The 26,234-nt window shown below is 40.7% G+C and overlaps 3 protein-coding genes across 6 annotated transcripts in view; all 3 read right to left on the bottom strand.

Moving 5' to 3' along the window:
* Positions 1-2,202, bottom strand: part of ptk7a (protein tyrosine kinase 7a) — a 30,561-nt gene extending 28,359 nt beyond the window's left edge. The window contains 1 exon segment of the mRNA XM_017683775.2: positions 1,709-2,202. Coding sequence (XP_017539264.2) covers positions 1,709-1,820 — 112 coding nt within the window. The 5' untranslated portion in view covers positions 1,821-2,202.
* Positions 2,203-2,340: 138 nt separating this feature from the next.
* On the bottom strand, positions 2,341-8,580 carry soul4 (heme-binding protein soul4). 2 transcript variants are annotated; one of them, XM_017683772.2, is made up of 6 exons: positions 8,471-8,580; positions 7,061-7,241; positions 5,694-5,785; positions 4,990-5,131; positions 4,432-4,615; positions 2,341-4,256 (listed from the first exon to the last, which is right to left on the bottom strand). In XM_017683772.2, exons 2-6 carry the CDS (start codon positions 7,218-7,220, stop codon positions 4,082-4,084), a joined length of 753 nt encoding a protein of 250 aa, XP_017539261.1. In that variant the 5' UTR covers positions 7,221-7,241; positions 8,471-8,580; the 3' UTR covers positions 2,341-4,081. The 2 variants fall into 2 exon arrangements, with proteins under 2 accessions (XP_017539261.1, XP_017539263.1); XM_017683774.2 differs by lacking the exon at positions 8,471-8,580 and adding an exon at positions 7,506-7,607.
* Positions 8,581-9,002: 422 nt separating this feature from the next.
* The window catches only part of klc4 (kinesin light chain 4), a 29,423-nt gene continuing 12,191 nt past the window's right edge, over positions 9,003-26,234 (bottom strand). For 2 of the 3 annotated variants that reach the window (XM_017683776.2, XM_017683777.2), the window contains exons 10-16: positions 25,087-25,136; positions 24,843-24,910; positions 24,609-24,717; positions 21,456-21,560; positions 10,793-10,911; positions 10,495-10,555; positions 9,003-10,392 (exon numbers count right to left, since the gene is read on the bottom strand). In XM_017683776.2, the coding sequence (XP_017539265.1) occupies positions 10,309-10,392; positions 10,495-10,555; positions 10,793-10,911; positions 21,456-21,560; positions 24,609-24,717; positions 24,843-24,910; positions 25,087-25,136 (596 nt within the window). In that variant the 3' untranslated portion in view covers positions 9,003-10,308. Of the gene's footprint in view, positions 10,393-10,494; positions 10,556-10,792; positions 10,912-21,455; positions 21,561-24,608; positions 24,718-24,842; positions 24,911-25,086; positions 25,137-25,355; positions 26,215-26,234 lie in introns of those variants that run through there. The other variant, XM_037545608.1, reaches the window with a different exon arrangement.

Genomic DNA, 26,234 nt, shown 5'->3' with positions numbered 1-26,234 from the left:
TATATATGTGTGTGTGTGTATATATTATATAACCATATATACACCATTAACTACTCAGCTGCTCTGCTAAGATAAACATCTATAGTCTACAAAAGTTTGATCATCTAGCCTCTATTTAATCAATCTGAATACCCTCATCACCAAAATTCTTTCTATTATAATGAACGCAAGGCTTCAGAGTTCATCGTTAACGGTGCTGAATTCATTACTAGAAAGGAGTCCGAGTACAGGACAATATTGCACTGCTTTTCTATGAGGAAACTTTTTAATTACAAAGGCTTTTTGTGAGGATTACAAGTTAAAATGATTGTCCTCTATTTGGGCACACAACAAAGGTAGTGCTATGCAAAAATGTAAAGGATTATAGGTATTATTTCATAGCCAAAATGAATATGAACACAAATTTAAAAAATTTATAAACTAGAATCTACAGTGTATCAGAAATACAGTGCCCCTTTACATGACAACCGTGAAGATGTTGCTTTCCCAGACATGTTTCAATTTGCATTACAAAGAAGTGAGATGGCTCCCCAATGTTTTTAAAGATCAAGCAGATCCCTCAAGTACCTGTGAAGTGCCCCTGCCCTCCACCCTTTTATCTTTTAGGCATTCATGCAAATGGCTCACTATTTCCTCAAAAGGCCCTGGAGGAGTACCTCAGCCATACAACTGCCTGCATCTCCTCCCCCCACGCATAACTATCTTTCCCCACGCACTGCTCCCATTACCTTCCTGCTCACCTGTATTCCGCGGGATGCATTACGCCGGAAGAACCAACTGAGTAGTGATCCTTACACAATTCGGCTCTAAGTGCGTCTCATACAGAATACATTCATGTTAACCTCTCCAAAAAAATGTTTTTTTACAGGATTCACCCAAGATCCTATCTCGGAATCCTGACAGCAATACCTAAAACAGCCGCACATTTCATGGGAACACCCGCAGAGTGATTTACAATCCCCCTCGACCTGAGCCAAAGTCAAAACCGGACCCATGAAAGTCTGTTGATAAGTCTGTTGAGCTGGGCAGCAAAGATGGAGAACTGCTCAAGTCAGTGTAATGTCAACATTTAAAACATTTTACGCAAAATTTACGATAGTTACGATAAAAAAGTGTCAAAAATATTGCATATGTACAGTAAAATAAAGAAAGCAAGGTATTAAAACTCCCTGCAGTCGTGCAAATTATCACGCTGCAGCCTGTACTGTACTTTCTTTAATGCAAATCACGACTCACACTATTCTTTCACGGACAGCCATGACTTACAGAGTTTACTGGGAATGTGAGACCCTGCATTGTTCAGCTCTCCAAGCCTGTTAAAAGACTCGCCGCCCCTTCGGAGCTGCTGGAGCAGCTGCAGAACTAAACAACACATGGGAACTTTATACCAGGCAATTTTAAAAAGGTGGCAACTCCATGAAAACAACGGCATTATAAACACGGTGTCATGACTAGGCGTGTTGCAGCGGTTTCTAGCCTACGTGAACCTACCTAAGCTAACAACATTGACTGAACTATTACCCCACATTTCTGTCCTCTACAGGAACGACAGCTAGAAGCCAGTTCCAAGTTTTCGCACACCAGTCGTGGATGAGCGTGAAAGACCTCTGCTCCTTCAGACTTCCAGATATTCAGCCCAAATTAAAGGAACGTTTCAAGCGGTTACAAAGTCTGCGCATACAGCCAGTCAGTGTTATTGCTTTCTTACCTTTACAAAGGAGCGCGACCACCATGAAAACAGTAGCAGTCCATGTCCCAAGCGGCGCCGACTTCACACTGCTTTCACTCCGGCGAGCTTTCTTTACCGCTGATGAACTCATGTTTAAACTTGAAGAAAGTTGCTTCAGAAGACGGAACAGCGGCTTACATGTAAAACCCCATTCGACTCGGTTACAACTGAACGGTCGATAGCAGTTTAACAGCCGGATTTAGATGCTTTTTCCTCGCCCGAATGTTCAGGACAACGTGAAGGAGAATCTCCAAAGCGAAGCTAGCCTGACTGGCTAGTTTTGAGACAGTACGGACTTGGGAGAATGTGGCCGGCGCTCCCTGCAGCCTCCAGGCTGATTCTCCTCACAAAGACACAAAGTGCTTGCTCGGGCTAAATGATTGGGAGAATCATCGGCAGCAGCTCTCCTACGCAAGGAGGCTTCAGCCGGGTCCCTCGGTTCCCTGTTCAACCTGAGGAGTGCTTGGGTGGAAGGGCGGCTTCCGGCGAAGGCTGCTGGAAGGAGGAGCCCTGGATTTCACTGAGCCTCATTTCTACCAGACTACGCTTTGTTCAGTCTTTACCATATTTTAAAAACTACACATTCTTCCAACGATGAAACGGAGACAATGGAAGCTCTACTTTAAATTTATTCTTCAGCATAAATAAATTAAATAAACAAACAAAAAATCAAAAACATGTTAACAATACAGGTTATGCCACTGAAGGTCAGGAATACGTAAAATTTACATCTCTACCCTGTCAACACGTCTTGCAACACTGACTAGTTTGAAAAACCTCGCCTATGTTGATACGCACTTTTAAATAGACCATATATTTCTCTATAATCTCTAGTTGCATAATACACCGAGATAAAGAAATTAAATACGGTTTCGAGTTTGCGGATAACGGTGTGTCAATTACAAATGCAGCAACGGAAGCGGCACAGAGGAACACATGCAAATGTGTTATAAGCCCAAGTCATCGATTAGTTAAAGGTTATTAAAATGCTAGGAGCTGTACTCCTCAGATCACTCTACGTACAGTATATAATCATACGGTACCTAAATTTATGTGGTCCCATAAAATAGCAAGCTTAAAAAATGAATAACAGTTCAAATGCAAAGTGATTACGTTATCCACCTAGTGGTCACACAGGGTAATAAACTGTCTTTATACTCCAAATGAGTATTGAATCTAAACTTTGATTTACTAAAAGAGGAAAGATAACAAAGAAGGCCAAAATATTTCTCTACACTTCCTCAGGGCAGCTACAGAATATAAAAAATAACCAATGTTTTTATTACAATAACTAATTACTTAACAGTACATTTATACACAATACACACAATCACAGCACATGATCTATCAGGTTGTACAGACACTTGCAGTTTGTCATTACACTTACAAACCCAATGGAAACAGCAAAAACTGGTCAACGCATTCATAAAACACAGTCCTTCAATTTGTTAAAGTACTTGTTTGATGATCACTGCTCCATATAACTATGATTGTCATGCAGTTTCAAAATCACAAAATGGAGTGTATTACTGGCAGGCCTTCATTTATAATAGCAGAGATCAAACCGATTGATACTAACACTGTGCAGCAGTGTTAATTAATGGCAATGCTGAAAGTAGTTTCACCTAAATACTGAAAAAGACTGCACACTACATTTCTAAGCAGACAAAAAAAAAAAAAACCCAGAAGAAGCTATGTTAAAAAAAATCTCATGGGGGAACTAATGATCACCAGAATTGAAAATGAATCACAAAGCTCCCACAAGTACTCTGTAAAACTCAAACTTCTTGGAAATGTGATTTTCCCCACCACTAACATTGAACATCATTTCTTCATTACATGGGACAAAACCCTGCTCAGTGTGCCTGAAGGAATGATGCTGCAATATCAACGCGATGGTAAGGTGAGTCAGAATGTAATTAGGAAAAAGGATAATCCAAGCAGTGCAAAGTACATACCTTTCATTACTTCTGGCTTTATTAGCTAGGCTACCAAACTATTAAGCCATCTAAGTGAGTGACGTGCTTAGTGTTCATGGTGTATTTGTGTAGTTATTTGCTACTGGCTTTATATAGATAGATAAATACTTTATTGATCCCGAAGGAAATTTAGCATATCCTCTTCAGGGTTACCTTTGAGTGAAGACTACCTATCAAGTCTTCAGTCAAAGAACTTCCTGAGTCAATATTGATTATTATATTTAAGTAATAAGCCCAATCCTGTTATTTTGAGACGTTTGGCCATTCCCTGGCCCTTCTTATGGTGCCACAGGTTAGGGGGTGTAATAATGATCACAAGTATATGTGTATACAATTGACTGTGTGAGGGTGGGCGGCAGAGAGTAGAATGTTCTTAGGGGTCCCTGCGAATGAACCAGATCTCGTTTCGACGACTCGGCACCCCAGGATTCTCAAAAACAGCCACCATGTAGGTGTCACGGTGAACATTTTCAGATGTGCCCAGCAGCTCAGACAGCAAGCTGATCTGCCGAGAGATGGTCTCCTCTGTGGTGGTGCCAAAGAAAACCCTGACAGAAGGAAAGACAGTCATTCTACTCTTCTCAACAGAATTATTTACCAGAAAATTGCTTTAAGTTGGAGACAAAATGTTTTTGGAAATATGTACAATCATAGAACTTGGTTTTTGTGAGGTAATGCCTAGAATAGAGCAATTATCCAAGTCTAAGAGGGAAACTGCCTTACCGGGTGATGACTCTGATTGTGTCCCTGTGGACGATAGTGATGTCTGGGTCAGAAGGTTGGGGTGGGTTGGCCTGGAACTCTGCAGGCAGGTAATATGCCGTCAGAACATCTTTGACAAAGCTGGAGCCGTCATCCAGCATCGTTATTTCATTCACAATAGGCACGGTCATGCCCAAGTAGCGGCCTGGGAGTAAAGGGGATAAAGAATTACAGCAATGTCAGGTTCACAATTACATATTTTTACTAACTCACAGCATTCTACACAGACATCTGTTTTAAGGCAGCAATTCTGACTGACAGTCAACAAGTGGGAACAGATAACATCTAAATAAAATTTTAAAAAGCTTTGTGTACTTAGACATCTGTATTCCACTACTGTGCCATTTAATAATTATTTTTTAAATTCATTTTAAAATAACTTTTTTAGAATGTACTGATCAGTTTCAAAAAGAATCAAGCTGAATCATTGTAAAAGTTTACTACTCAGGGTGTTATTGATTTTATTTGTTTTAAATGTAAAACAGTTAAAAAAAAAAAAAAATTGAAATGCAAGTGTACCAGCTGAGTTCTCTTTGCAGATGAAGCGCATGAGTTTCATGAAGCCCTTAGAGATGCTCTGCTCATACAGGTTCTCCCCAACAGTGATACAAGCCCATTTCCCTGCTGGATACACTCTCTCTTCATACATTATCTCACCAAGCTGTGTGAGAGAGTGAGAGTGAGAGTGAGAGTGAGAGAGAGAGAGAGAGAGAGAGAGAGAGAGAGAGAGAGAAATAAGGAAGACACACACAGACAACTCATTTTTATTAACTCCTAACTTACCAAACAACAGCAGAACATACACATTATTTATTTATGTAGTTTTACTATCACATGTAAAAGAATTAGGGGGGCTCACACTGGGTGCATTTTTGTGGACTGAGCCATCTTTCTATTATGAGAGATGTTTTTTTTTTTTTTTCTATTGTGAAGGAAGTTTTCTTTAGTTTAGCATGTTCATTCTAGTAGACTTAATAGTTAACAGCAGACTACATCCTAAGAGGGCGTGTGACAGAACTGCCTGTACATATCAAAATGACACCCAGTTAACAAAGAAGGATACAACACTATTGGCCATTGTTACAGCTAGCAGCAGAGAGATGGACAGCTAGATACAGAATTCAAACAACAGCGTGTGAACCTTCAAAAAAAAAAGTAAGACCATGCAGGGCACCTTACAGTTTCCACATTTACAAAAATGTAGTGTGAAACTCTAACAGTACCTTTTCATGTCTTGAGATGACAGCAAAAGGAACTCGTTCTTGTCCCATCTCCTGGTTCCTCCTTGTCATCTCCATAATTGGTCCCGTCATTTCTAGGAGAATAAAATACGCACACACCATTAAATTGTAGACACTTGTCTGAAATGTTTTTACGGTTGACTGGTAGGTGTTGTGGGTATGGCAACTGCTCATGCAGAGCAAAATGCTGTAAGTTCTATCTGCAGCCATCTGCAACATCTGATTGCTTATTTTTCAAATTACGTTAGACATATTTAACTTCTCTGGGCCCAATGTCATTTAAGATGGCTTGAGGAGAAGTGGAAAAGTGACCTGTGGTCCAACAAATCAAACTTTGAAATTCCTTTTGGAAGTCATGGACACTGCATCCTTCGGGCTAAAGAGGAGTAGGACCATCTGACTTGTTATCAGTGCACAGCTCAAAACCCAGCATTCGTGATGGTATGGGGTGCATTAGTGCACATGGCATGGGTGACTCTGTCAAGGCACCAAAAATGGTGAATGATCTTTAGAGATTTTGGAGCAACATGTGCTGCCATTTAGACAATGTCTTTTTCAGGGAAGGCCTTGATTATCGCAGCAAGACAATGTCAAACCAAATTCCCCATGTATTACAACAGAATGGCTCTGCGGTAAAACAGTCTGGGTGCTAAACTGGCCTGTCTGCAGTCCAGACCAGTCACCCACTGAAAACATCTGCCGCACTATGACAACAACAATTCAACAAAGGAGATCCCTAACTGTTGAGTAATTCTATATAAACTATTCTATATCCATATTTTGAATGAGAAAGCATTTAACTTCCAAAACTACAGCAATTGATCTCTTCATTCCCAAATGCATAAAGAGCATTGTTAAAAGAGGAGTCGATGCAACAACATGCCCCCATCCCAACTTTTTAAAAATGTTTTGTTGGCATCAAATTCAAAATGCCCATATATTTCTATGTATTATATATTTTAATATATTGTATACGGTTTTTGAAAACGGTTGTAAAAAGAAAATTTTAAACTTTCTTACAGTAAATATGTAAATCCTAATGTCTGAATTAAAAAATCTAAACATAAAATTTATTTTGGAAAAAAATGGAACTTGAGGGAAAAACATTTTAAAAAGAAAACATTTTATTAATCTCTCATAATACTCCAGTACACCTACAAGCTAAGAAAGAAGCTAAATGACACTGACTACTGACAGAAATGAAGCCTTTGGACATAAGTGAGCAAACCTGCTTACAAACAAAGCACCAGTTTACAGAAACATTCCCCAATTAATAAACATTTTTACGTTTTAAAAACAACCATCATGAACATCACAAAACAACAAAAACCTGAACTCAGAAGTTGTACCTCTTGGAACGGTCACCTGATGTGTCCTTCCCACTGCCTGCCAATGAGCATACAACCTTTCCTGCTCTTCATCATCCATTGGCTCAGAGCTGTCAGTGACATCATCATCCAACTGCTCATCATCCAGTTCAGCAAGGTCTTCAAAAGAGATGAGAGCCATTGTGGCAAACGTCGGTGTGGCCTGAAACGCAGGGAGGCACATGGAGCTTGTCGTTTAGTGAACAGAAAATTATGATTAATTAAATACTTTTTAGAATGAAGAAACTGATTATAGGCTTAACCCATTTAAACTGCATGAAAACAAACCTTTGTCAAACAAGCGGCATCTATTCAGGAAATAATCTGTATTTATCTAAAATATTTATTTAAAAAAAGAAGCCTATCTACACGTCACAAATACAGTTCTCTTAGTTAATAATAGAGGTGCTTTAATTTAATGGTCTACCTTTAAAGGCCAGCAGCCCTCAGGGGATCTAGACCTGGAGTTTAAGAAACAATGACATTACTCTTTCTCAAGCTTCATCAGGCCCCAGACAGCTACAATCTGCGATGCACAAAGGTCAGGCTTAATCACCAAACAGTGGCAGTGAGACTCGGCTAAAATGGCATTAACAATAACTGTACGATTAGAAAGAAAAAAAAAAAAGATAAAAAAAGAATATCTTTCCTTTCAACGGGCATATACAGAAAGTGACTGCATATCCTGCGTGTTGATGACTGGTCAAACAGTTTAATGTTCCAAACAATCCATAACAAAACACACTGCCCACTTTGCTGAGGTTCCTCTTCCGACCTGCACCGTGTCATGCACTTTCATGTAAACCTTAGATGTTTTCCATACTGTACGGCTCCAATACCTGCTCGTGCACTGTAGGCTCTGTCAAGACAGTTAAACCCTGATAATGTGACGTAGGCCTGCTGCCCACTAAGGAAGCGTTTTCATCACAGCAAGACCACCATCGCCTAAACCTCCATCACGTTAAATGAGTTGAACTGGCTGAATTCAGAGACTGCACGACGTCGTGCTCTACTCACCCTGAAATCCGATTAACCGTCGAACCAACAGCGTTTTCCACCCAGTGCACTCTATTCTCGATAAGTAGGTCAACCCGCGGCTCGGCACGCAGTAAGAAATTCTCCAAACTCAACAGCGAACGCATTTTTCACCAAGAAAGACGAGATCAGCTAGACACAGATTGAATGTCCTCACAATTCCCTTAAGTCTTCAGTCGAATTTTAATATTCCAATCCTCCTTTTTTGAGTCATGTCATTGTAAACAATAGCGCCAAACAAAACACATAGTTAGGACCAACCAGTAGTCTAGTATGAACTACAGTGAGAAACGGTACTGTTTCATCTATATTTTAGCTATTCGTAATTTATTATTCAAGCCAACAACACATACTTACTTTATCGGGTACACAGAGCGGGAGCTACGCGGTGAAACAATAGCTTTTGCTGCTGTGCGCTGCTGCTTCTGCGCAGTGGGCGGATAGCTCGGTCACGTGGTGCAGCGTCCAGTTCCAATTGTGTGGTTCGTTTACATCTGTGCAACATTACATTTTGGTCCTGTGTTTATTCTATTTTTAGGCATTTTTTCGCTATATATATATATATATATATATATATATATATATATATATATATATATATATATATATATATATATATATATATATATATATATATATATACACGCACACACACACACACACACACAAACAAACCTTTTTGGGGGGAATTGAAGTTCCATCTCGAGTCTTACTACACAGAAGTTATACTAGGATCAAACCTAAGCCACGCTTAACTGTACACAGTGACATAAAATAATCGTAATATGTATTATTTTTATTTTGGCCTCTCTATCTTGAAGTTTTATGACTGATTAAGTAATCATTATGAATAGTATGTGACATCATTCAAGCCTTGACAGGAGGCAAATTCAAAGGCTGTTAAATTTCGCTTTTATTCAGCATTGACCCCTCCCACCACGCAAAACATATCAGATAATTGGTAGATTATATACTATGATTTTCTAACAGGAAAATAAAGTATACTGCTTTCTGTAGCCTAAATATTTTGTGCACAAAAAGTAAAAACACAAATATTATAATTTATTTGAATTCAAATCAACAGAAATCTCGATAGCAAACATTTGTGAAGCAAATATTACATTCTAACAGGAATTCTCCCAAAGGCACTCAAGCACATTTGAATATCAACACATTTAGGTAACCCTCAACCCTGACAGCATTACAACAGGCTAAAAACACAGTGTAACATAACCGCATATTCTGAATTTAAACTCATGTGTAGGCAAGTCTAAATGTATTTTACCATATCACAAGAATTTTACTTTACTTTTACAATTACTTATGAATGTCAGGGTACTTAGCATAGGCTATATGCTACTGGTGACAATTTGCTTTCAAAGCCTATATGTTCTAAGCACTGTGACACATTCTGGCACAAGAAGTACCAAAGAATTAAGCCACTACAAACCTGACACACGGTACAAATGTAAGTATACTTACTCCAACCAAATTACACTTCAACAGTTCACTTGATAGAGTCCAATATAAAGTCACAAATACATTGACCTTTGGGGCATTCAATGGCATGTAAGTTAAAGTTATTTTTTAATCTCATGTCAATAAAGCTACCTAAATTCAAAGGCAAGGAATGCATTACAACCCAGATGTAATACTGAGAAGTAAAGACACACAGTTCCTAACTAAGGCTAAAAGTAGTTCTGGATAACCACGGTTCTAGGCATGGTCACCTCTGGGATGTTTTCTGTAGAGCCAAGTTTCACTGAAAGGTGCGTACATTCATGGGAGAGAAACACTGAGACTGGAGATCTGTGTCTATTTGCACAAGAATGAACATAAATATATAACCATCAAACTCTGCCTGCTTGGGAAAAAAATCAAAATAGCAGTTTCATAAAAGAGACTTTGTGCTTTACATTTCAAAATGTTTCTATTTTCACAAGCTTTCACTATTAACAATAGTTAATGATGAAGGTTCTGTTTAAAATTCCACCACCATCTGATTTCATATTGCACCACAAAAGATTTAGAAAACAACAGAAAACAAGGACTACTGTAAGCTGCTAAAAGTTTTGCTTCATTATCCAAACATAATCATACTCAAAATGGTTAAGAAGGAAAAATGTGCAAGGGTGAAAGGGAGGAGGGACAACTAAAAATAAAGGACAGAAACTTCGTGTCAGTGTATATGTTTTCTACTGGCTGGTGCCGCTGTACAGCTCCACTGTGCTGGAGCTCAGGTGTCGACTCTCCCTCAGCCTCCTGCCTGATCCTACACTCTAAGAAACAAAGAGGAATTTTAACTAAAAGCAGAAACAAACAAAACTTCAAGGTTATTTCCTCAGTGCTGGTTTTATTTCCTGCCCATTAAATCATCTCACCTGAAAAGCGTCATCATCTCCACTGTTGTTCAAGTAAGACAGTGAAGCAGCTCTCTTCATGCTAGAAGACACGTCATAAATCAGTAAAGTGCCAAAAAGATGCATCAAATCTCAGACTAAAGAAAAAATTTCTTGTGGACTTTTTTGTCACCAAAAAGAAAAAGCAGTATTCAACAAAAGCAAAGAGTCACAAAAAACTCAAAGATACTGTTGCGATATCTGCATTATAACATCACAATATCTATTTACATGTCTATAATAAAGGCTTATAGAGTATTGTTGTGTGTGTATCTCTTACTAGGGGTTGTGTGATTCTGGGGGTATGGTTCCCTGCAGCTTCTTCACCAATATCTCACTGCTCCTACGCAGCACTTCGCGCAGTTTTCCCAGAGAACCACTCCTTCTCAAAGTGCCATCCTGCACACACATCACATACAGCTCATCATACACACCTTCACAAACACAGAAACACAGCAATGGCCCTGGTAATCTACCCCAATGAAAGTAGTGCCAAACTTGATCTAATACATCAGATACAGAGAGGCATTTTGTTGTATCAGCATTTGTGCAAACAAGTGAAGCATAATTATACTGAAAGTGTTCATTCTTGGCCCTGGAGGGGGCAATATTAAACTAATTGTCTATTCAGACAAATGTAGGCCGTTTGTTTTCTGCAGCTGTTTACCCCTCAGTTATGGCCTCAGTGGCCAGCATTCTATTCTATAAGAGTAAGAAGACTATATAGCACATCATATTCTTCACAGTAAATCACAACTCGAGATAATGAGGTACTTTGTGAATATCAAGCTGTATTTTTCAGGAGATCACAGGGAATGGTTATGGGATAAACTTTTTGAGCAGTGCACTACAAACCCTGCTTTATTACTGTTCCCACAGTATTACTGCATTACTGTTCCCACAGACACTAAAACTAGATTGGGAGACAGCCTCAGATAAAACAAGACTCTACAATGCACAGTAAATACACTCCAAAATGGAAAGAAAGATCAACCGAGAAGGAACAATGAGAGAGAGAGTGTCTTCTGCAAATATGAGCTTTTTATTGCCTGTGTCAGAGGATATTAATGCTAAGATACACAGTCCCAATGTCTCAAAATGTTGACACTGAATTTGTATTCCACAAACTTCCTTCAGAAGCTACAACAAACCAATCACATACAACAGAACTAGAACTCAGAAAACAAGTCCTAGTCTTTCTTCCAAGAGAGGCTAAAGTAGCCAACATATATAAAGATTAAGGAGTTCATTAGAGTTCACACAGACAAATTTCAAGAGATTTCAGATCTGGAAACATTCCCTACACAAAACAAAACAACGTGCATGGTTTCACAACTGAAACTAGTCAAAGGAATGCAAAGAGTTTAGTGTAAGGAGTTTCTAAGGAATAGCAGGAGCATTGTGGAGCCAAATCCCTAAACATGGTGAGTGTCCAGCTGGCATCTTTAGCAGAGATTTGGAGTTTCTTTTGGCTGAACAGTTGGCTTTTTTCATCCAGTCACGTGCAATTCGTTTAAAAAAATCAGCCCCTTTAGTATGTGCAAAGGCAGCTTCCCTGCCTCTGTTTCACTGAGTAATGTGATTTAAAAGCAAAGCACATTTAGTAAAGCTATTGAGCCTTTGTTGCGTCACATTGAGATGCATTTGCTTTGCAAACTAATGTGTCAAATCTCCTCTGAATGCCAGTGTCTCAACTACTTTGAGACTAAAAACTAAACTAAATAAAAATTACTCTGCCTTTTCTTGAGCAAACACACACTTGGGTCCAATTAATAATGCAGGAACATAAAATGAATGTTTGGATTTGAATCTTAATATTTAATGTTAACGCTCAATTTGTGTATCAATGGGCCAATGATATTCATCTGTAGCAGTCTGAGTTAACTAAGGGTAATATTAGAGAGGTGATTAAACTGGCCCAGACGATGTCTGATGCCATAATTTGCTCTGGTCCCATCTCAATGTGGCACGGCGCTGAAGCCTACAGCAGACTTTCAGCGTTAAACTGCTGGATGTCCAAGTGGGGTTCGGAAAATCAAACGGGCTTTAAAGATAATTGGTTACATTTCGAGGGCAAACCTGGTCTTAAATGTAGGGATGGTGTCCACCCCATGACTGAGGGTGCTGCCTTACTTTCTTGCAGCACAGCACATAATCTTTTAGTTAGTCGGCAGAGTAGTGTAAATAGCTGCTGACAATCCAGAGCCGGGACCAGGCCGCAGACAGACAGGCTAAACCGACCATCTGCAAACTGCCTTGAGGCGTCACCCAGGTTCAACGGTATTGAGACTGTGTCTTTGCCCCAAATTAAATCTAAACGTAGAAAAACTCCATCAGCCCATTTCAACAACCTAATCAATATTAAATCATATTCAGATGATAGCAGCAACACCTCAAATCTAAAGTTTGGGTTATATAAGATAACCAGTATAAGATCACTAAACTCAAAAGCAGCCATCGTAAATTAAATTATAAGTGATCATAAATTTGACGTTTTCTGTCTCACCGAAACATGGGTTAGACCTGATGAATATTCAGCACCAAATGAAGCCACCCTTGTAGGCTATAATTATTTACACAGCCCAAGATTATCAGGCAAAGGAGGTGGAGTATGTGTAATCTACTAAAATATCCTAGATATCACTCAGAAACAATGTGACAACTTCACTTCTTTCGAGGTTCTTTCTATCAACATTACAAATCCAGTCACAAAAAAGAACGCGTTTTCACTATTTAACATTTACAGACCACCAGGGCCCTACTCAGAATTTTCAAAAGAACTTAGTGATTTCGCTGCAAATCTAGCTGTGTGCAATGATAAAGTAATAATTGTAGGAGATTTTAATATCCATTTTGAGAAGGCAGATAACCCACTAAAAAGGCATTTACTTCAATCCTAGACTCTGTTAGTATTACCCAAAATGTAACAGGGCCTACACAATACTGTAGTCACACTTTAGATTTAGATTTGACACTAGGTCTCAACATAGACAGGCTTAATGTCCTACCGCAAACCTCAGCAATCTCCGACCATTATCTGATTTCATATGAGCTACGTCTTAGCCATAATATATGTACATCCCCTCACTATTCTGCAAAGTGCTCAATAAAACCATTTACTGCCCTACAATTTCTAGAAAACCTCCCAGAACTATCCACCCCAGCTTTCACTCCATCAGACCAAATGGAGCTAGATGTACTAACAGACTATTTAGAAAATACCTTTCGATCTACTTTAGAAAATTAAAGCTTGCCCCATGGTACAATGACAAAACCCGTACCTTAAAACAAACAGTATGGAAGCTAGAACGGAAATGGCGACAAACCAAGCTGGAAGTGTTCCACTCTGCCTCTGCTGCTAGAAGGACAGCCTTACAGAGTATAGAATTGCTCTCGCTAAAGCTCGTTCAACATATCTGGCCTCACTGATTGAGAATAACAAATATAATCCTAGAGTTTAGTGTAATTTCCAGAATTACAAAAAAATCAGACAGGTACTGAACCACAAATTCCGGCAACTCTCACCATTGAAGTTTTTTATGGAGTTTTTTAATATTAAAAATATTAGACAACAAATTCAACCCACAGTACTAAATACAACATGGCTGCCATCTGATGTGGCTGATATAAAACATAATGTAGTTTCAGAAGAAAGGCTGGAAACTTTTTACCCACTCCCAAAGCTAGAACTAGAGAAATTTATCTCCTCTGCAAATTTTACAAGCTGCATACTTGATGCAATTCCCTCAAAATTACTCAAAGAAGTACTACCAGTTATCAGTCCTCTTAACTATAGTAAACTCGTCCCTTAGCCATGGCCATGTACCCTAAGCTTTTAAACTAGCAGTTATTAAACCTGTGATCAAGAAACCAAATCTTGATGTTAGCGTATTGTTTAATTACAGGCATATTTCTAACCTACAATTTATATCTAAGAACTTAGAAAAAACTGTGACCCAACAACTTAGTTCATAACTACATAAGAACCACATATATGAAAAATTCCAATTGGAGTCAGGCCACATCACAGCACTGAGATAGTTCTAGTTAAGATAACTAACGATCTTCTTCGTGCCTCTGATCAAGGCTATGTATCCCTGCTAGTGCTACTTAACCCCAGTGCAGCTTTCGATACGATAGACCACAATATTCTCCTAGAAAGGTTAGATAATATGGTTGGAATCACAGGGACAGCCCTATCATGGTTCAAATCTTCCTTAACGGAACATTATCAGTTCGTAAAGGTAAAGATTTATCTTCCAATTATTCGAAAGTAAGATTTGGAGTTCCATATGGCTCTATTTTAGGACCATTATTATTTGCATTATACATGTTACCATTAATTATACAATTATAAGTAACCACGGCATTAAGTACAGGTTAAAGAAAATAGAGGACTGTGTAAATGATGTGAAAGGCTGGATGTTGCAAAACTTCCTCCTACTAAACAGTAACAAAACAGAGGTTCTCCTTCTGGGTCCAAAAGTGACAAGATATAAGTTATCAGATTTAATTTTAAATATCGCTGACTTTCCAGTCACACCTGGTTCAGCAGCAAAAAATCTTGGCATCATAACTGATTCAGATTTATCATTCGATCAACACATAGGCAGCTTCACTAAGACAGCTATTCTACATCTTCACAACATTGCCAAGATAAGAAATGCCTTATCCCTGCGTGACGCAGAAACATTAGTACATGCCTTTATTACTTCAAGGCTAGACTATTGTAACACACAACTGCCAGGATGCACTAGCAGCAATTTAAGCAAACTTAAAAAAATGTTCATGATTGCTCAGTCGCAATCTTCAAATCTACACTGAAAACTCATTTGTTCAGTTTAGCTTTTAGTAGTTAATGTTCCCCCTTAGATAACAGCGGCAGATCCAGGGGTCCATGGACACAGGGTATTATAGTAAACTGAGCTGGTGCTGTTGTCCCACCGCTCGCATGCGGTCACTCAGGTTTGTGGACGGTGGAGCGGAGGGAACCAAAACTGGTTCAGAGTGCTCTCGTGTCTGTGTGTCCTTCTGGTTCTCTCCTTTTAGTTAACTGTTATAGTCAGATCTGCCGGAGTCATTAGCCACACTCTGGAAATGTTCACACTCTCTGTTTTACATACACCCAAGCAGAACAAAACTAATTCCATCTCCCTGCCTTTTTCTAAGTAAATGACTACCCACCTGTCCGGCCGGACACTGATGGATGACTGACTGTCAAGCTTTCCTACTACCCACTTTAGACCTGTTGCCCACACACCAGCTGCAGCCAACTGCCTTGGACTAGCTGCCCACCCTACACTGAAGTTTTCATGGACTCCTAGCTACTACTACTACTACTACTACTACTACTACTACTACTACTACTACTACTACTACTACTACTAATAATAATAATAATAATAGTACCCTTCCTGGATCGGGGCCTTGTCGTGGCGGAAGGGCTTGTGTGGTCTAGGGATCTTCAGAGGTAAGCCGTCGGAAGCAATATGCTCCTGGTAGGGTCTCCCAGGAAGAACAGGTCTGGAGTGAAGACCCAGACTAACATGATCCAAAGTTCTGCATGCTTATCAGGCACAAGAAATCGTGTACCCTGCCCGGGAAAGGGTCACCGGGACCTACCCTTGGAGCCAGGCCTGGGGGTAGTGTTCCACGGCGAGCGCCTGGTGGCCGGGCAGCTCACGTAACCTGGCCGGGCTCAGCCTGAAAAGGCAATGTGGGGAGGCCATGTGGGCCCACCACCCACAAGGTCCAGCATGGGGGAGCGCTGCAGTGCCATATTGGCAGTGGGAGATTGCGGGGAGGGCCTGGGCACCAGCAGCAGAAACTAGCTCTTGGTACATGGAATGTAACCTCACTTGGGGGGAAGGAGCCGGAACTTGTGCAGGAGGTTGAGAGGTACCAACTAGATATAGTTGGGCTCACCTCCACCCACAGTGTCGGCTCTGGAACCAAACTCCTGGATAGGGGTTGGTCTCTCTCCTACTCAGGGGTTGCACAGGGTGAGAGGAGCCGGGCGGGTGTGGAGATACTCACAAGTCCCCAGCTGGTGACCATGCAGATGGAGTTTGTCCTGGTGGACGAGAGGGTCACCTCAATGCGAATTAAAATCGCAGAGAGGAAAACTTTGACTGTTGTCTGTGCTTATGCACCAAACATCAGGTCAGAGTATTCTGCCTTCTTGGTGCGAGTGGGTGGGGTTCTGGAAAGGGTCCCGCCTACAGACTCCATAGTCCTACTGGGAGACTTCAATGCTTATGTTGGCAATGACTGGGACACCTGGAGAGGCGTGATTGGGAAGAACGGCCTGCCTGATCTAAACCCGAATGGTGAAGTGTTATTGGACTTCTGTGCCAGACATGTATTGTCCATAACGAACACCAAGTTCGAACACAAGGATGTTCATAAGTGTACATGGTACCAGAGCTCCTTGGGTCAAAGGTCAATGATCGACTTTGTTGTCATTTCATCTGACTTGGGACCAAATGTTCTGGACACTAGGGTGAAGAGAGGTGCTGAGCTGTCAACTGATCACCATCTGGTGGTGAGTTGGGTCAGATGGCAGGGAAGACTGATGGTCAGCGAATAGGGTGTGCTGGGAACGACTGTCGGAGGCCCCTGTTCTGAATGATTTCAACTCCCACCTCCGGGAGAGCTTTTCTCATATCCCGGAGGAGGGTGGGGACATGGCGTCTGAATGGACCCTGTTCAAAACCTCCATTGTGGAAGCTGCCAGGTGTAGCTGTGGCCAAAAGCTTGTGGGTGCCTGTCGGGGCAGTAACCCATGAACCTCCTGGTGGACACCGGTGGTGAGGGAGGTCATCAAGCTGAAGAAAGAGGCTTTTAGGGACTGGTTGGCCCGAAGGACTCCCGATTCAGCAGATAGGTACTGACAGGCTAAAAAGGTGGCAGCTCCAACGGTGGCAGAAGCAAAATCCAGGGCATGGGAGGAGTTTGGTGAACCCTTGGAAAAAGACTTTCGTTCGGCCTCAAAGAGGTTCTGATCAACTGTCCGGCGACTCAGGAGGGGTCGGGGTGGCTGTGCCCAAGCTGTATTCGGCAAGGGTGGAGAAACTCTGACTTCGAATAAGGATATTGTCGGTCGGTGGAAGGAGCACTTTGATGAACTTCTTAATCTGGGAGACGTGCCTCCCTCACGGGAGTCAGGGCCAGAGACTTCTGGGGTGTCAAGTTCCATTTCCCTGGTGGAGGTCACTGAGGTAGTTGGTAAGCTCCTCAGTGGCAAGGCACCGGGGGTGGATGAGATTCGTCCAGAAATGCTTAAGGCTCTGGATATTGTGGGGCTGTCATGGCTAACACGCCTCTGCAATATTGGACCTCGGGAACAGTACCCTTGGACTGGCAGACTAGGGTGGTGGTCCCTATTTTTAAAAAGGGGGACCGGAGGGTGTGTGCCAATTATCGGGGTATCGCACTGCTCAGCCTCCTTGGTAAGGTCTAGGGTTAGACTCCGACTGATTGAACAATGTGGATTCCGTCCCGGCCATGGAACAATGGATCAGCTTTCACCCTCTCACAGATTGTTGAGGGGGCATGGGAGTTTGCCAACCCAGTCTACATGTGTTTTGTGGACTTGGAGAAGGTTTATGACCATGTTCCTCGAGATATCTTGTGGGAGGTCCTCCGGGAGTATGGGGTGCCGGGGCTACTACTCCGGGCTATCCAGTTTAAGTATCTTGGGGTCTTGTTCACGAGTAATGGGAAGACAGATCATGATATAGACGGCAGCAGTAATGCGGTCACTGTACCAGATTGTACTAGTGAAGAGGGAGTTGAGCCAAAAGGCGAAAGTCGATCTACATCCCAACCCTCACCTATGGTCATGAGCTGTGGGTAATGTCGCGAATACAAGCAGTGGAAATGATCTTTCTTCGTCGGGTGGCGGGCTACACGCTATGCGATAGAGTGAGGAGCTCGGTCATCTGGGAGGAGCTCAGAGTAGAGCCGCTACTCCTCCGCATTGAGAGGAGGCAGCTGAGGTGGTTCGGGAATCTGATCCGGATGCCCCCTGGACGCCTCCCGGTGGGGCTGTTCCAGGCACGGCCTACCGGGACAAGACCCCGGGGTCGTCCTAGGACCCGCTGGAGGGATTATGTCTCCAAGTTGGCCTGGGAGCGGCTTGGGGTCCCCAGGAATGAGCTGGAGGAAGTTGTGGGGGACAGGGTCATCTGGGATTCTCTGCTCTCCCAACTGCTACCGTGACCCGGTCTGGACTAGCGGTCAACGATGATGGATGGATGGATGGATGGATAATAATAGTAATAATAATGATAATAATATCATCATCATTGCTTATATTACACATACTATGACTTTATCAGTACACACGAGCATAACAGCAGACCTATGTGATGTATAGGGTCCTTTTTTTTTTTTTTTGTCAGTAATCTGTAGGTAGTTTGACCAGAGGAGGATAGTCCCCACTTGTGAGCCATGGGTCCTCCCAAGGTTTCTTCCTCAGCTCTGAGGGGGTTTTTCCTTGCTGCTGTCTCACCTGGAGGTTTTTACATTTCATGTTAAAACTCTGTCTTTACTGGAATTCTGTAAAGCTGCTTTGTGACAACATCAGTTGTAAAAAGCACTATACAAATAAATTTGGGTTGATTTGTGCAAAGCTAATAATCTGAGCACATTACCTCATTAATAAACAACAAAATAACTGACAAACAAGGAAAACAGCACATTTATCTTTATAACTGCGCATTTAAACCTTTATCCTTCCATCCATCCATTTTCTAAGCTGCTTCTCTGTCAGGGTCGCGGGGGGGTGCTGGAGCAGGATACACCCTGGACAGGCCGCCAGTCCATCGCAGGGCAGACAGACAGACACAGACAGTCACTCACACACTCACACCCAGGGGCAATTTAGCATGTCCAATCAGCCTGACCGCATGTCTCTGGACTGTGGGAGGAAACCGGAGAACACGGAGGAAACCAGGAACAAGGAAGAACAAATGGGTAAAGCAAATAACTGTCAGTCATTATGCATTTAAAGGGCTTTTAGCATGTGCAACAGAGAGAGTGTTATACTCGATCACATAACCCACATTCTCTGAAGATATTACAACAAATTTTTGGGTGTAGACTATCAATTGCTCTGTGAACTATATCTTCATGTTCTATTAAACCATTTATAGTGATGTAGTACTCAAGACCATAAATTTAAGATCTCAGCCTCAACTTCATTTCGTCTCAGTCTTATCGAGACCTGCTAAGTGTGATGACTCTGTCTAAGGTAACCATAAGCTGTACAAGAGGTTCCTAATTTCTTGCCATTCGTGGCCCACACAGATGAGCACAAAAGTTTCCACAGATTTAAGTGATCAGAGTGTATTTTTCCGACTCAGAACTTGTACGTTGAAATATGGCTGGCACTGAGCATAGTAGAGTGAACAGTATTTCGTGACAACGAGTGGTCATGTGGTATTATCCATCAGAGAAACTTGACGTTTTTAATGCAGTGCCTTCTGAGGCATCAAAGGTCGCAGACAGTCAGTTGCAGACATTTCTCCATATTTGCGGATGTTTGATGTTATTATGCATTGTAGAGGGTGAAGAACCTAAATTTCTTGCAATCCCTGGCTGAGGAACATTAATTTTAAACTGAATTTTTTCTAATACATTTTTTCCAAAGCAGTGAGCCTCAACCCAATCTTTCTTACCAACCTTCCTGGATTCTGCTTTTATATCCAAGCATGATTCAAAAATCCATTCAGGGTGTTTTTGACAACATTTCATAATCTTATGTTTATAGTCCTAATGTGACCCATCTCAATTGTTTTGGAAAGTGTTGTGGGAATCAATTTCGGAACGAGCATATAATTTCTAAAAACAATACAGCCGATAAGAGAAAAAAATTATTATATATTGTTTTGGTACTGCATTCGTTTAAATACAGGTCAAAGTAGATTTTCAAATGACTGCTTTTTGTTTGTAGTCATTTCATTTTACTTACTGTCTCAACTTTTTTCAGATTGGGTTTATAATAATAAAAATAGATGTATGTTCATATCAACCTATTTCAACCTATTGCCACAGCCTATTTGGGGACGTTGGCTGACCATCCATTCATGCCACAATTTACTCATTTTCTAATGGCCACTTCCAGCATGATAATACACCATGTCACAAAAGCAAAGGTTGTCTTAAACTGCTTTCATGAACATGACAATGAGTTCAATGTTCTTAGGTGGCCTGGTCTGAATACAATAGAACACCTCAGTGATGTGGTAGAACGGAAGATTTGCAGCATGTCAACATGGACCAGAATCTCAAATACTGTAAATGCTTTCAACGTCTTGTGGAATCCATGCCACGAAGAACCGACGCCGTTTTGAAAGGAAAAAAAAGGGAGGCCCTACCCAGTATTAGTATGGGTGTTCCTATTAAAGTGTTTGATGAGCGCATAAGTGTGTGACAGAGCACAGCAGGATGCGGGGAGACATGATCTATTGAGCAGTAGAAGAGAGTTCCATAGAGAGATCTGTATAAGAAAGGTCATCAGGATTACGGCAACTCTTGCGTGTGTTAACTGTAATAGTGTTCCTGTGAATGTATGCACATTTGGGACTCGTCTTGAGCCTAGTCAAGAACATACAAATATTTCAGTCTTGGTATGAGAGGTTTAGGACAGTGATTCTCAACCCTCGTCCTGGAGATCTACCCTGCACTAGTTTTAGTTCCAACCTCAATCTACCACACCTGCCTCAGCTAACTGCTGTTGTTGCATTACTTCCTGGAAATTCATTAGAAGTCACCACAATCTTTAAACGGATCCTGCTCTGCAGCCAACCTGTCTACACAGGCTCTGGCCTTTTCTCATCAGCAGTTACTCTTTGTTGGGGTTTCTGTCTGAAAGGTTTTGTTCCACTCTACACTGTTATACATGTGTTTGTTTCTGAATCATACAGTCATACACTCACCCCATTCCACTCTACACTGCCATCATCTCCAGGCTCATACTTCACGCTGTAAAGAGAAGAGCTCCTCCTCCTGTTGGCATCATTTAGAGGATCCACTGCTGCGCCCTGATACACATACATACATTTGTATACACACACAAAAACACAATTAACATTCTTTTAGGCTTATCTTTTCTTAAAACTTCCCCTTTAAACTTTAAATTGTCACTACATTTCAATTTATATAATAGATATAATCTACCATTTAGGTATATACCTGGTTTTTATAACAATTTTCATGTCCATGCACAACGTAAGAAATGCTTACATTATGTATTGTTTTGGACCTAATATGGTACAGATGAAAGCTGCGTTTCAAAAGCTAGGCTACAGCCAAGAAAGGTGGATCCTGGCAGAGGTCACTAAATGGCGGACCATGGTCCAAGTCGAGACCCAGACGCTGTCCTATGCGGACCTGGACCTACAACCGATAAACTATGGAGAATTATTTAATTTCGATGGGGTGTGTTCTATTTTAACCTCGTTTGTGTTACATAAATCAAAACGAAACAGAGTGCCATGGCTCTTTGTCTCGTCATCAGAAAAAAATTGGCACACAAAAATTGATGGAGAAAAACCTGTTGGTGTGAATAAACTGGCCATAAAAACGTTGATCTGAATGATGTAACATGGCAGGCACAAGATTTTCTTATTAATTAAAAAACTCTGCATTTCACACCTTGCGTTCAATTTCCACCCTCAGATAGAGATACACAAATAAAAAAAACCTGCATACTGTATATGTTATACATGTCACAGGTCTTTTAAGCGCTAATAACATTTGACTACGGACTATGGTAGTCAGTAAAGACTTACATATTCATGACAGTACGACCACAGAGTGACGCAAACCTTTTCTTTTGCAGTTTGGGTGACATTTAATGTACCGTGCTTTTGCGTTAATACCATATAACTGAGACAAGCTTTTCATTCGAAGAAAAAGCGTGAACTTCTAGACCACGCCTACATCCATGCACACGCATTTGTCTTCCTCTGAACAGTTTCAGTGCATTCAAATACATATTTTATTGTTCATGCTAACAATAGACACCGTCAGATGATGAAACGTCAATAGCTCCATAAACACTGTGTCTACACACATCTGATAAATTGTGTAACTTGCTCTAAATTATGGTTAGAAATACACACCACCTCTGACGAGCTGTGATACCTTATCGAAATGGTCTGCTGTCGCACTTATTTTCCGGTAACTTATACCTGTAAATAAAACCTCTATGAAGGATGTTTTGATAGACTAAAACTACTTATCAAAAATACTACTCATGTTAAAACCATGAGGCTGAATTCAGCTTCTTTTCTCTCAGTTTGTGTGAATGTTCCTGTTCCACCTTAAATGGTGCAGCGGCTGTGAGTAGCTATCACAAACATTAGCGAACAAGACAAAATACTAACCTGCTGGTGCTGTGAAACAGCAAAAACAAGTTCATGTTACTCTGTTAATAGAAAATAGAGAAACCTCCTCATATTATGCCTTTCAACCCTCCATGAAGCTGAAGTCAGCTTCTTTTTCTCCGGCTGCTTGGTCGAATTTCCTTGTTCCACCTTAAATGGTGCAGCATTTCAGGTCGTGACCCCTGCACCACTTTAGGTGGAACGGGAAAAGTCGAACAAAAAACTGGCAAATGTCCTCACAAAAATGTTACCAGAGAACTTTTTACTTGAGAGGAAAATTACCACTGTGCAATGTCGTCCGGCTTTTTCAGACTCTAGAGGGCACTCCCGAGAGAGTCCAAAATGAACGGGTTGATATGGAGCATTTGAGAAAAATCGTAGTTTACAAATGCTTAAACATTTTTAATGTAAAAGAATGCGATCATTTTTAACAGCATAAAACATTTTGACACCACTGTTATATTTTTAAGAGCTTTTAAACTTGATTTAGATAAGTTTAGAACGGCGCCTCACGTATGTCCATGACGTCAGTGAACGTGAACAGCCAGTGAGCTGTTCAGTCATCACGCTCTATCAGTAAAGCCCGCCTCCTGCTGCCCAAAAACTGTTTGCTGTAGAAAAAAGGAAATATAAGAATGAGATTTCTTTTTTTTTCTTTCTTAATGAAATACATCCTTCTACTTTCTAAAATTTAAGAAACGTTCTGGGAAAGTAATTAAAAACTATTTTAACTTTTCATTTTTAGCCGTTGGGCTCCATTCACTCCCACTCATTCAGGACTCATTTGTGGGTGCCCTCTGCTGTTAAGCAGTCTGTGGTTTTGATATAACGGGGGAATAGGAAGTGTCCCAGGCTCCTCATAAACCGGCTCTGGCATTATAACTCTTTAACGACCTTGTAATTTGGAGGATCCAGTGGTATTCGAGAGAAGAATTATTTAACACTGGGTGCGATGTAAAGTTAGTTTTATTGTCGATATTCCTCTTTTCAGCACTAATAACAATTGATTGGACTATGGCAGTAAGTAAAGACTTACATATTCATGAAAGTACAACCACAGAGTGACGCACACCTTTTCTTTTGCAGTTTGGGTGAGATTTAATGTACCGTGCTTTTGCGTTAATACCATATAACTGAGACAAGCTTTTCATTCGAAGAAAAAGCGTGAACATCCTATGTAGAGGTGTTATTTACAGGTATAAGTAAATAGTAAATAAGTAAATTAGTAAATAAGCGCGACAGCAGACCATTTCGATAAGGTACCACAGCTCGTCACAGCACTGCCACAGCCCACCTTAGTGGCTTAGTGACATCAAATTAATGCACCGTTGCTTTAGCTCACATTTAGCAATATTAGTATTAGCTCATTAACGGCCTCGTAATTCAGAGGATCCAGTGATATTCTGGAGAAAAATACACCCTGGACAAAACATATCGGCTTCTGAACATTTGTATTTAATACAGGGTGCAATAGAAGCGATTTTTTAAAAACCCTATTCATTCTGGCCATAGAGAAACTATGCTTAGACCCGGAGTTCCTAATATGGGGATAACGAAGACTACAGAACGACGCACGACTACTGTGGTCTACAGGAACAGCATTGGATGACAAAGTAGTCTGGAAAGGCAGCTCACTTTGATGACAGCCTAGCTTTTGTAACACAGCTTAAGTTAAAGAACTGATATGTCCCTGTGTGAGACCTGTTTCCGAGTTTTCAGGGTATACTCCTCGAGCATATCTGCTGCTTCAGTTTTGCCTTGCTGGCGGTACAGAACTGCAAGATTCCGTAGAGTAGTGTTTATTGTAGGGCTGTGGGTCAAAGTATACACACATACACAACATGCGATTCAGTAAAACAGCAGCACCCAGCACATACTTTAGGGTGGCCACAAAAAAAACATAATTGGAAACCTAATTGGACTGTTATCCCTCACCTGTTCACCTTGCATGCTTTGTACCAACCCATTTGTTCACCATAATGAGCATCTTCACCTGCTATTCCCTGTGAGGACACCGAACAGAGAGTGAGAGAGTGAAAAAACAAAAACACCCTCACAAATGAGTAAGCAGTTCTGCTTCCATCAGCAATAACCCAGAATACATAGAACATTGTACACTTTAAGGTAACAACCAATGGTAGGCTTGTAGTTCCTGGAATTCACATGGTAACTGACTTACTTTACTGTCTTCCCTCTCCTCAGCATGCATCCAGATGGGTTTGCTTTCAGCTGGAAGGAAAGATAAAAGAAAGGTAGGGAAAAAGAGTGATGCAGTCATGAGGCCATGACTGTGAGGTCCTGACACAAACACCCAGCAACAAACATCATTCAGATAGACATAATGTAATTTACTACGAAGATAATACGGAATCAAGTATTCTCTCTTTTTCATAATTACATATCTGTACTACCAAAAGTATTTACTCTGAGCATGGCTTTTACATGACATAATTATGACAAGGATGAAAAAGGCAGGAGAGTCTCAATCACTTGTTGATTTATTGAAACAATGTCAGAAGAAATCAACAGTATTGATTGTTAAAAAAAATCAATGAGTCAATAAAGAAAGACAACCAGACAATGCATGGATGTGTCATTGATAAGAGAGGAGCAACTGAAGAATTAAATAAAAAATCGGAAAAAAAAAACAAAAACAATAAGACAGTGAGCAATGAACCAAAAGGGGACAAACATATAAATTATACACAAATCAACATTTGATCTTACATTCATGCTCACAAACTATGTCATGGTCAATGTCTATCAGCACATTTATTTCACATGTATTAGCTGAAAAGAGTTCAAGAAGAGCTCTCCACCGAGTCTATAAAAGCAGTTTCTTCATTCCAAATACCGTGTGCTTTAAAGACTCTAGCAAGAAAATGAGCCTTGTGTCAGCACTAGGACACAATGCCATATTTATGTATGTGTGTGTTTACTGTACCACTATTGTTTTTCCATTGTAACATATTTCAAATACACCCGTTTCAGATTATGGCTTTAAAGCAAAGTTACAAACAAGCACTATACTTTACATAAAATTTCATGGCAAAAAACAATATGAGTAATTTGTAACATCCATTCCTCCCACTTATTTTACAATAGTTGTGTTTATTCAAGTTAGCCAGCTAGCCCAATAATATAATTTCCAGAAACATGTTTGGGTCTTCAGAAACATGGAACAGTCAGTTGAAATCAGCTTGTGCTTCTGTCAGCCAGGTCTCTGACTGTTTTTTTATCGTGTAAAAGATGTTGTAAAGGGTAAAGGAGGTGTGAGAGACAGGCAGGTAATGTCATGAAGGGTCATCTGTGAAATAACTCAAACAA

Source organism: Pygocentrus nattereri, chromosome 15 (genome assembly GCF_015220715.1).
Source record: "Pygocentrus nattereri isolate fPygNat1 chromosome 15, fPygNat1.pri, whole genome shotgun sequence".
Classification (NCBI taxonomy): Eukaryota; Metazoa; Chordata; class Actinopteri; order Characiformes; family Serrasalmidae; genus Pygocentrus; species Pygocentrus nattereri.
Note: the sequence above shows the minus strand (reverse complement) of the source record. Positions and strands in the feature narration are given on the sequence as shown.